At 39.2% G+C, this 12,292-nt stretch overlaps 1 protein-coding gene across 38 annotated transcripts in view; it reads left to right on the top strand.

Moving 5' to 3' along the window:
• PTPRD (protein tyrosine phosphatase receptor type D) overlaps nt 1–12,292 on the top strand; it is a 2,191,141-nt gene that overhangs the window by 2,120,268 nt on the left and 58,581 nt on the right. For all 38 annotated transcript variants that reach the window (XM_077911920.1, XM_077911956.1, XM_077911938.1 and 35 more), the window contains one exon: nt 7,299–7,474. In XM_077911920.1, the coding sequence (XP_077768046.1) occupies nt 7,299–7,474 (176 nt within the window). The remainder of the gene's footprint in view (nt 1–7,298; nt 7,475–12,292) is intronic.

The raw sequence follows: 12,292 nt of genomic DNA, 5'->3' as shown, positions 1-12,292 counted from the left end.
CATTAATAGACTCATTATATTCTCACAGAGGTGTTGGGTAAGGACATTATGAAAATGCTGCTTATATTCTGGGATCTGTGAGGAGACTGGGGTTCTACAAGTTTCCTACAGGCAGAGCTCCTATCGCCATATTCTGCCTTTGATTCAGACTACCTCATTGTTGTATAAAGCCCTATAATAATTTCACCCTTCTTAATATTAGTTTCACAAAATTCTGTGATACTGTACTGGCCCAAGTTTTGCTTTATTTCAGAGCAGAGTGCTCCCTAACTATAAAAGAGTCTCCTCCATCACAGGTGCTGATAATTCCCAACATGTATAGCTAAACTTGGAATATATTCAGTGACAATTCAATCACTCACATCCTTCTCTGTGGCTACTCTCATAATCCAGCCTCTTCAGCAGTGCTGAGGAATAGAAAACCAAGGGGAGGAGAACACAGAACCTTGAGGGGATGGAGCCTGGCTTCACAAACTCTTGAAAAGATTGCTCATCCCCCCCTTAACTCATTGTCATGATGAGCTCACATAACAAGGCATGCTTCTAAAATAATCCCCCTCAAAATAACAAAATAAAATAATTGTCCTATGTCCTGTAGAACCATGGAAGGCAGTTTGCCTCTGTGTGGTACTTCTGGGGACACCCAAGGCAGATAATACCCTGTACCTTTGCAAGAGGCATTTGATTTTTCTGCTCTGTTGCCTAAAGAATCCTTCATTTTGCTAGTTCTGATGTGGCTGTAGGAGGCTGAGGGGGACAGGCTGAGGCCTGTGCCACTTGGAATTAAATAATTTAACATTTGTCTAATTTAAATAATTAAATAATTATTATTGGATTTCATTTTTCTATTTTCTCTTTAGTTTTGCCAGTGTCAGCAATGAAGTTAGGATTTTTTCTTCATTGTGGGTTGGAAAACCTGTAATCTGGGTGTTAAACATCAATTCATTGTTGTTAGGTATGGGGTGTGTGTGTGTGTGTGTGTGTGTGTGTATTGAATTGGAGAAGGAGACATGATTTACAAAGTAGAAAGTGGCTTTTGTGCTTCATTGGGTTTTGAGGACTTCTGTCTCACAATAGGGAATAAACTGATTTACCAAAAAGCATTTTTTTTTTTTTGGACACAAACTTCACTAAGGAGTTGTAGTAGTGAAAGGAAATCAGAGTAGCTGGGTTTTGGTGCCATGCTGTGAGTCGGGACGGAGTCAGCTGCTCAGCGGAAGGTCCATCTGCAGCTCTGTGGTACAGTAGTTGTTTATCCACTGGAGCAGGCATGGGAGTCGGTCTTTCCTGGAAGGCCGCCTCTTTCTCATTCTCACCTCCATGTTCCAGGGACAGCTTCTTTCCATGAATAAACCGCCTGCTAGTCTATCCCACAGTACCCCCGTCCTCCCCCCTTGGATTTGATTTTGTTTGCTTTTTCCCCCACCAGAGTCTAATCAAGATTTGAAATATCAGTCACACCAAAAAAATCTCATCCCAGCACATAAGAGGTAGAAGCAATAGGAATCAGCTTGAAAGAGCATCAGAGCATGTTCCCGCCTAATCTGGGAGACACAAAGCCTCTATCTTAAAATAACTTCACAGAGATTTCTGAATCCAAGAAGGTTAAGAATATCACAGAGAGACATCTTATTTTAGAACTCAAAAGGACTGGAGGGAATCAATTTGTCCAACACGCCTTGTTTAGCAGATAAGCAATCAAAGGTCTGGACAAGTTGAACAACTGCCCAAATGTCAAAGAGCAAACTACCAGCAGCCCTAGATACAAGTCCTGGTTTCTTGGGCAGTTTCTCTAAATTTTTAGCAAGTGCTTAGTATTGTTTCAAGACTTTAAAAGGCACATGTGACTTTTCCTACAGGATGGAGTGATATAGAAATACTCACATACCCATTATAATTACTTAATTTCACATTGATAAAATAACTGCTGTACTATTTGGGATCCTGCTCTTTCACTTAACACCAGGGCATGAGGCCTTATTATAAAACTTTTATGATTATGAACACCCCTCAACAAGGGAGGTCTTTTCAAATCAAATTATCTCCTGACTTGAAAAATTGAATGCAGAGCAAGTTTGTCTGTTTGTGTTTTTGCTTTTTTTTTTGTTTGTTTGTTTGGGTTTTTTTAGGGGGGTGGGGGAGTAAAGGGAGAAGGAGAGAAAGAATCTTAGGCAGGCTCTATGCCCAGCACAGAGCCACACACAGGGCTTGATCTCACACCTCTGACATCACAACCAGACCTAAGATCTCAAGAGTTGGATGCTTAGCCAACTAAGTGACCCAGGTGTTCCTTGGTTTTGTTTTGTTTTGTTTTGTTTTTTATTCATTTGGTAGAGACACAGAGAGAGCACAAGCTAGGGGAGAGGCAGAGAGAGAGGGAGAAGCAGACTCCCAGCTGAACTGAGAGCCCAGTGTGGGGCTCAGTCCCAGGATCTGGAGATCATGACCTGAGCTGAAGGCAGATGTTAAACCATCTGAGCCACCTCGGTGCCCCTCTTTTGTTTTGTTTTAATAGACCCATATGACCCAATTAGTTCTCTCAAGTTAATAGGAAAAAAAATTATTTTAGCCCAGTCATGATAAAACAGTTAAGATAGTTATTCTTTGGCAGTTCAACATGCTTTCAAGGTTTTAGCATTCTTCAGCATGAATTATTTATTCATCACAAATATTCTTTGAATAGCTTTATCTTTCCAAGGATTCCTCTTCTTTTAATATTTAAACACATGTGGGACCAATGTCATAAAGCCCTGTTCTATTTTTTTATTTAAATTCAATTAATTAATATATATTAATTTCAGAAGTAGAGTTCAGTGAGTCATCAGTCTTATATAACACCCAGTGCTCATTACATCACACACCCTCCTTAATGTCCATCACCCAGTTACTCCATCTCCCCACTCCCCACCCCTCCAGCAACCCTCAGTTTGTTTTCTACCGTAAAGAAGCCCTATTCTATAAATCGTATGCTTAAGTGAAGAAAAATGGCATGTTGAATTCATGGTACGTTTCCAAAGCTTTGCAGATAATTACACGAACTTGGGGCCCAAAATTCACGCCTAGGTGTGCTTTCCACTGAAAGCTGTAACCAGCAATTCCCAGCAAGTGAAATGAGGGCCTAACTCTGAATTGCTGTTGCTGCATCTTGCTATGCATGAAGGCCACAGAAGCACTGCTCTACCGGCTATTCACCTCATCACAATCTCTGTTGGTCTTGAAGGCTTGAATTTTGTAGCTCCAAGCTTTCTTTGCCCCAAACACAAAACCCAGTATAAAATACGTAAGCAATATTTGTATGTACCGCAAGAAAGAATAGTCCATTACCTGATAAAACATACTACAACGTATGAAAGAGTCGTGTAGGTATAATATGAACTCAAGATTTAGCCTCAGTTTTTTCACTTATAAGATTAGAATAATAATTATGGGTGTCGGACCTGTTTAGATGGCTATTGGTAAGTGGGGAGTACACATGAAGTAGTACATGGGAAGTCATGAAACTCACTTTTATAAAGGTAATAAGCTGTTCTTGAACAAAGTTGGTCAAAGACCAACAGACTCCAAGACAGTTCCTACAGCAGGGCCAGCCCTAAAGTTTATGCCTATGATGAGCTAAAGGCAGACATCTTTGTTATGCTTACTAAGCAACCCCCATTAAAAAAAAAAAAAAAAAAAAAAAAAAAAGCAATGAGCACCATTATTATCATAGTATTGGACAAAGGTCTCCTTGGCTCCAAAAATTAAAAGCAATCAGCTAATTTATAGTAATTCTATATTCTTTCAGTACTGCATGTTAAGTTAGATCTCCATCCATCATAGCCCCAGAGGGATTCAATTAATTCTCACACACTTCTCTTGGATTAGTAGTGCACTCTGATTAGTGTTGCATTAGCAGATGCAAATCATCTTCTGGATAAGGCAGGGAATTGAAAATTAAATAAACAAATATGCACATTACTTGGAGAAGGTCACCCCCAAAAAAGTGAAAGGATTTTGTAGATCCAGCCTCCTAGCATAAATATCACAATCGAGAGCTACTGAGGAAGCGTTTCATGGCACCAAAACACTTGGAAAGCCACCATGTTGTTTTTCTCACAAAATTGGTTGAAAAATCTTTCTAAATATGTCACACTGAAAACTGAGATCTCATCTATTTGAAACACACTTCTGCTCAACTTTAGTTTCCAATCTGGGGTTAATGTTTTTAAAAGGGCAAACCACCACCCTTCCTAAAATCTTTTCTCATCCATCTTTCTACACAGCTTGTTGTTTGGGATGTATGAAATACAGATATATTAGATCTCAGACCTTCTGTAGAACATGATCATTTATCACATCCCCATCTTATAAAGGTTATATGGGAGAAGACTTACCTGGAAATGTCTTTTTGTCAGAGTATATAAAGGGATTTGCTGGAAGGAGGTTTTCATTCCAGGTACTACTTCCTGATAGATGAGTGTTAAAATAGAAAAGGAGCCTCAGCATTATTTTCAAGATGTAAATATTAGCCTAATAATTAACTCTACTAGGTATTGAATTTTTTCTTTTAATTTTCTTTTTTAAATATCAGGTCCCAAATTCCTAAAGCATTTTGTGATCCAGTACAGATCCCGAGTGCCTAGTATTTTTCAGACAGATTTTCAGTCTTCTTATCTCTGGGAAGTGGAAGTATTATTAGGTAGCAACCCACCCTTCCCACCCCTCTGCCTAAAAATAATAATAATTTATTATTCTAACTTAAGCAGTATGTCAAAAAAACAATTAATTACATAATAAATGATTAAAATTTACATAAGAATGTTGGGTGGGGCTGATTGCCTTCCTTTAGATGTGAATCTCCTGTCCATCTCTCCTCTGCCTTCTGACATATTTTTCAGATACAATTCTTATCCTTGATAAGGGGGAAGTGGCATGATGCCCAGCTGATGCATTTTCTGAGTCATTAACCCAGATTTCTCTATTTTGAACTTTCTTAGAAAAAACTTTTCTGTATATTGGTAGCTGAGAGGCCTTTAGCCAGAATCCCTTTTCATCAATTCTTTAATGTTGTTAATTGTCATATTGAAATTTCAAAAGTGGGCTTTTCCTGTATCATAAAATAGATTCATTGTTGGCTCAGAACCAAATCCTGTGGACATGAGATTGTGTGTGCTTCCCAGTGGCCGTAACCTGAGGACTTTATTTAAACTGTCTCTTGAATCTACAGTAATTTGGTGTCTGGAGGAATAGGATCTTTATCAACAAAGAACTGCCAGAACCCCAACTGCTTCTTGAGTAGCTGTAATAGATGAATAATGTTACAACCAACCGTGCATTTCAGTCTTTACTCAAAAGGCTTTTCACTAATGCTGGTGGTATTCCATATCCATGTGTTCATCTCAGAGCCCAGTAGTTCCCATCTGACTTTCATTACTTTTTTGAGAGGATCAGTTTTACAACTGGAATCAGAAAAGCAGTCAAAGTAATTGCAAATGGCAATCAGTGAAATATAACAATTTTAGCTTGGGAACATATGTTCCATTATAAAGAAAAATGTTCTTTTTTTTTTTTCATAGCTCCAGGACTCATATTTTCCCAGGGCAAAAAGGGCCATGTACAGGTTCTGGTGCTACCTCTCATATCATGCTGGTATCCACGTAAAGTGCTTATTCCCTTCCAGGGACAGGCAACTCATTACATCCCAAGGAAATCTATTCCCTTTTGGATTCTGACAATTTGAAAATGCTTTATTATATTGGAGATGAAATTCTCTCTCTGTAGTTAACATGATTCAGAGTTGAAAAACTTAGATCTCAACAGAGTAAACCTAACCCTCTCTTCAGATCCTCACAGACAGCTCTCATCCCCAACCCCTACATTTTCCCCTGCCAAACTGTAGTATGTATTCCTTTTTCTTACAGAATAGGTTTGATTTCCTTAACCACCCTGGTCACTCTCCTTGGAGGAAGCTCAGATTTACCTATATATCTCTTAAAAGTGTCACTCTGAATTAGACTTTCAATCAGAATATCAGCATTAAATTTAAGGTCTGTCCACTTATTAGGTGTCAGAACTGGGGCAATTTTTTTTTTGTCCCTAGAGACAGCAAGAGCTAATAACAAAGATGTAGTCTAGAAGTCAACACAGGCAATAACCATGTTAACAAACAAGTATATGATTACAAAGTGTAATAAGTAATATAAAGAGTTGTGAAGGGAGTTCTGAAGCCCAAGAGTAACGAGGGCAGGCTTTCTGAGAGACAGGCTGAGTGTTTTACAATGGGAAGGAGACACTGTGGGTGTTCTAAGATGTGGGATGGCACTAAGGTAGGAAAGCAATGTTTTCTACCAGTGGAAGCAAGACCAGACTCTAGAGTTTAGAAGGCAAGAAGATGAGTAGAACAAGATGTGTTTGGAAAAGTGTGGAGCTTTGTAGCTATTGTTGAGAGTTTGGATTTTGTTTGAAATAAAAGGGAAGCCCATTGTTGGGTTTGAAGGAAAGAAGTTACAGTGTCTGAAATATATTCTTAGAAATTGCTGTCATGCTAGATGAAGAGCATACTGCAAAGGACAAAAGCAGAAGTGGGATAACCAATTAAGAGGCAACTTGTCATAATCAAGGGAGAGGTGCATGTGGTGTAGTACTGTGAAGTTTGAACAAGAAGCAATCTCGGCAGAGTTTAAGATAGACTTAGCAGACAGACTGACTATAATTAAACCAGACTCTACCATTTTGAGCAAGTACTTTAATCTCTATGCACCTCAGTCTTCTCCTTTGTTAAAGGAAGAGCCTGACAGGACTTACTTCACAGAGTTGTTGTAAATGAGTTTACAAATGAGTTCCCTGTTAGCTAAATTTGTGAAGAATGTTTCACTGCTACACATGCTCCACTCTACATTGCATTTTCAGACTCAGGCATTATTTTATTTCACTTTTGTCTGGCAATGTGGAATAGCATGAGTGAGAAATGTGACCAGGTAATTTTTTATCCTCCTCTGCATGCTATATTTTACTGATGCAGTGGAGAAAATAGACAGTGTGTGAGAAAAATGGCACCTTATGGACAAACAGTTGTATGTTTCTTTCTTTGGTATATACCTTGTCATATTACAGAGATCCAACACCTGGAACACTATATTTCTTTAATGTGACAGTCCTGATAAGACCTGTTTTTATCTTGCTTAAGACCCAAAGTTTAATATATTGTGATTCCTCTAGCATAGTGTGGAAAATAATATAGCAACACCCGCAGGCCAGATCCCAGGCTGTTTCCTCTCGTGATAGATTCACCTAGTGGAATAACACTTTGTGTTTTACAGGCATCCCAGGAAGTGACTATGTGAATGCCAACTACATAGATGGCTATAGGAAACAAAACGCCTATATTGCAACACAGGGATCACTCCCCGAAACATTTGGGGACTTTTGGAGAATGATATGGGAACAACGGAGTGCAACAGTTGTCATGATGACAAAACTAGAAGAACGGTCCAGGGTAAGAATATCTACCTTCTCCCCCTTCAGATCTTTCCTCAAGTAGTCCCTATGTTGCATATTTTATTATTTTCAGAATTTGCTCTTTCCTTAAACTTTGACTTTCTAACAGGCACAGATCAGGAATGGGAATCAACAACTCTGATGAAGCCATTCTTTAACACTAAGTCTTTCAAGAAAGAAATTCTCTTGTTACCACACAATTGAAAACAAAACAAAACAAAACAAAAACAAACCAAAAAAACCCCAAAACAAAAACCTACTGAAAAATTGGTTAGAGAAAATAAATATTAGCTTGACGCTCTTTCGAAAACTCACAGTGAACAAGAACACCCAAACTTTGGGGGAGAATTCCACCAATATGGACTTGTCAGTATTTTTAACTTTTTATTTCAAGTAATCTGCAGGGTAAGATCTAAAATTCTATGAAAGAGGCTCTTATATAAATTATTCAAATTAGCATAAATTAAGTTAGGGCAGCCAGAAAAATAATGTGGGTTAATACACAGCTTAGAAAACACATAAATGTGTAGAGGGCATTTGCTACTTTAGCCTTCTCCAAAATGAATAGATTTTAATAGCAGAGTCATTGCTTGTTAAGGTCTAAGAAAGGAATTTTATTCATCATATGGGTCCAATATTATGGTGCATGGCACATTAGTTAAATGTTATTGATTTGCAAAACTAAAACATAATGGGTAAGCAGTGTGCCATATTCCCAAGTGATTATGCAAATATTGTAGCCATCTGATGAAAATCAATCTTTAACCTTGAGAATTTAATGAAGGAGTCTGAAAAATCACTGAAGGCAGCACATACTCTCACTGAAGAGTAAGACCTTCAGAGCAGAGTTTGAAACTACTGGTGAGAGGTCTCTTTTACTGTGGTTATAGTAGCCTCGAAAGAATATTTAGAAGGAAGCCAAAGTCCACTCCCCGTTTGTTGTATGACAGTTGAGTTCTTAAAATGGTCTTCTAAGCTCGATACCATGGCGGTTTCTTTTAGCCCAAGTAGGTAGATGAGGGAAGAGTTGAAGGCTGTGCAGGGGTTTTATAAGGGAAAGCTCAGGCTCAAGAAAATATAAAAAGTTCCAGCCATTACTTTAAAGATGGGAAATAAAGGATATGGTACACAACTGGTTTAGCAAACCCAAAAAGCAATTAAACCTCTTTATAACATGTGAATTGGATGGAAATACTGAAATATTATCTGAAAGGAATTCAGATGAAAACTGTTATGACTGTGAAGACAAATGTCACTGTCATTCTTTACATGAAAATCCCATCCAAAAGATGTAAATGGGTCCATTATTGATTTGTACTCAGGGTAACCCCTATATAGCAAGTCCTCTAAAAACAACACCCCATCCAAACGTTTCTTGGATAGAACTCTTCATAATGCAACATCTAACACGTATCAGATGCATTGATATTTCACAAAATCTTGTGAGATAAACACTACTATGATCTCCATTTCACATATGAATCAACTAAGCCTAGAACATTCCAGAAGGTCACTCAAGGTCATTCAGCTACCAAGGTCAGAGTGAGGATTTGGAGATAGGCAGTCTGGCTCCAGAACACATGTACTTAACCATCAGGCCATATTGCCTGTTAACACTTCTGTGAAGCTGAGACAGCTGAACTATTATATTACAGCATGCATGTAAATCCAACCTACCCAGACTGCTCTGCCTGGAGATACCGGCTGGTAACAAGCAGTCATTTGCAAAAGCTGTTTTCAGTAAAACACACATTTTATCTTGACACTGCAGGCCTTCATTAAACCGTGCACAGAAACTTGTTTTGAAATAACCAAATGAAATTCTGCCCCTTTTCTCCCTAATTGCTTCTAATAATAAAGTTAGTTCTAACTGGTCCCACTGCCACCGCAGCATCTGATGGTAATGAGCAGTTCTTGGCGGAAGGCATTGTGACTTAAATACCTGCAGTTTATCTTTATGTTGCAGGCTACCTTTTTTTCCCCTCCTCAGACAGAGGAACTTATTTTGAAGTTACTAAATGAACCTCTGTTTGCTCCCTTCATTAATTACTCTTTGCTCTTGCAAGTTAGCTTTCTCCTTTGTTAAATGGCCTAAGGAAGCCAATTAAAATGCTCTCTTGTGATTTTTATTCTGTGGTAGTTCAGTCTGTACCCAACTTATGATGACCTGCATAAGCCAATGTTAAGGAGTCTCAACATCATCAATCTGACCATACAAATGAGCCCTGACCCAGAAGGCACCAAAGCACTTCTTTCCCCATTCTAGAAGACTCGAGAATAAATGACCAAATAAATGACCGAGAAATCTAGCAAAGCACTCCCCAAAATATCTCACCTGCTCTTCCATCTTCTCCTTCACATCCTCCCACCTCACTTTTTTCCCTATCCAGTTGCTCTCTCACCAAAAATCCAGGGAGAAAGGGGATGGCATTCCTGGATTCACAAATAAAAACTTGGATTTAGTTTCTCTAAATAGTGGCTGTTACTGAAATATATAGCTTTATTATTTAGAAACTCTGTGGGTTATGTGGGCTGATCTGGGGACTCAACAATTTTTGATTCCCAATAGCCAACTACAAAGCAGATGTTTGAACTAGTCTGGCTTTATTTAGGGACAGACTGCCTGCAGACTAGTCTCCCTCATAAAGGGAGGTGATCCAGGTGGTTAAAACAAGACACCTCTCCAAGGGCTGGTGCCTAAAATTTCATTATTCTGATGAAGGCTTAGGTTCTTGAAATAATATTCGCCCCGCCCCATGGTATGTGGGGGAAAAAAAGTGTGTCTGTGTGCGTACGTAAACATTTCTGTGTACTGCAGAATACTTGTATGCAGGAGTATATGTTGACTGGCGATTTGGTGTGGGGAGAGAAGAGGAAAGGAAAGAGAAGATAGATGAGAGTTCACAAGACCACCTAGGAATACCGACATCAGAGAGAAGAGAATGATCTGACACAGTCCCAAGTAGGGGTGCCTTGCAGTCAAATGTCTGAGTTTCAATTCCAGCTATGGTGCTTCTTGGCAGTTTACTGGGAAAATCTCATTTGTCCCTTTTAAACTACATAGAGGGATTCTTGTGAGTATTCACCAAGGTAAGGGATATGACAGGGAGCCTCAGTGAATCTCACCTGTTAGTGTTTGGTTGAGATAGAGCTGGGAGGTTGTATCTATATAATCAATTTCTGGGCAGCCCAGGTGGCGCAGGGGTTGAGCGCTGCTTTTAGCCCAGGGCATGATCCTGGAAACCTGGGATCAAGTCCCACGTCGGGCTCCCTGCATGGAGCCTGCTTCTCTCCCTGCCTGTGTCTCTGCCTTTCTCCCTCTGTGTGTCTCTCATGAATAAATAAATAAAATCTCTAAAATATATATATATATATATATATATATATATATATATATATATATATATATATATATAATCTGTTTCTCCTAAAGCTGCTTCTCAGATAATTCAGTTTTGGGGTTGTTTTTGTTTTTGTTTTGTTTTGTTTTCCCCAAATGCAATGGGTTTGTTTCTCTGCAGCTGACAGTGAACCCTGAGCGGTATCACAGAGTCACTGCTCATGGTGAATTCCGCCAGCAGTTGCCAGTGTAACAACCGTGTACAGTGTTCAAGCAGGGCTCATAATGGAGGCTCCTTTTGCTCTTGCCTTCCCCAGGACAGGGGCCACAAGGGCATCCTGGCTGCAGCCTCCTCTGCAACCATAGCATGAAAATGGTTACAATCTGAAAATAGTAATATCAACAAGAAATACACGTAGTAATAATTGTCACTAAAGGTAATATATTCTTGATGCCACATTTCCTTTTGACTCGGTTTTGCGTGACCCCTCCTCATTCCCTTATTTACTTGACTGTGCCAGGGGACTCACCTCTTAGTACCTACCTCCTGTGTTCTCTAGCTTCGTGCTCTACATCATCACTCAGGCCTTTGGTTGATGAAGCAACAGTGCACTTAGAACCTTTGCCAAGTTAGAGCAGCGCACTCATACAAAAGGCTCCTTGGTTCATTAGCATGTGTTAGAAGTTTCACTAGCTTTTTGTTAAAGAGCTGACCGTTCTTAGCATTTTATTGGCTAAAGAAGCCCTTCCAAGTGTGATAGCTTAGGACTTAAATTGGCCTTTTGGTTTTCAAACTCCTCATATGTGGCCTTGCAAGAATTCCAAACTTAACCAAGAAGACTATTTGCATAGTGTGTGCATTCAGCTATCAACCCTGAAGACAGAATGTGTACATTGAATATTTTCTGAGTTTCATTTGGATATGTAAAGAAACAAAACAAAATATAAGGCTATAAACTGGAGATTTTGAAAGTAAAATACAATTGCTGCCTGAAAACACACAGATAAGTTTAAAGCTTTGTAAAATGTGCTTTGTGACATGAGATATTGTTAGTAGGTCTTATTCTACAATTTCCATCTTTTTTTGCCAAATCCTCTCAAGTTCTGCATAGTTCATTGATTCTGTAGCAAGTCATTCTCTCATGCCCTAGAATGTGGTCTCTAATTGTTTCCATGTTTCATAACATGCCAGTAAGCACATGAATTGGTTTGGGCAACCACATGGAGGGAAGAAAAAGCTCGGAAAAAATGAAGCACTCATAGGAGAGTAAATGTATACAGCTGGGATTTCCACTCCAAGGGTGTTATTTGTGGGCAACTAGGACACATGGTTGGCAGCCTCACTTGAACCATTAGAGGCTCCAAGGTAGGATTTGCCAAGGTGACTCTTGGCCCAGGAACCTCTATTATTTAGTGGGTGATTGTCCTTCTTCCCCCTCACCCCCCCCCCCACACCTTCATCTATTTGCTTTTAGC

Source organism: Canis aureus, chromosome 10 (assembly GCF_053574225.1).
Source record: "Canis aureus isolate CA01 chromosome 10, VMU_Caureus_v.1.0, whole genome shotgun sequence".
In the NCBI taxonomy this organism is placed as follows: Eukaryota; Metazoa; Chordata; class Mammalia; order Carnivora; family Canidae; genus Canis; species Canis aureus.
This window is presented reverse-complemented; position numbering and strand designations above follow the sequence as displayed.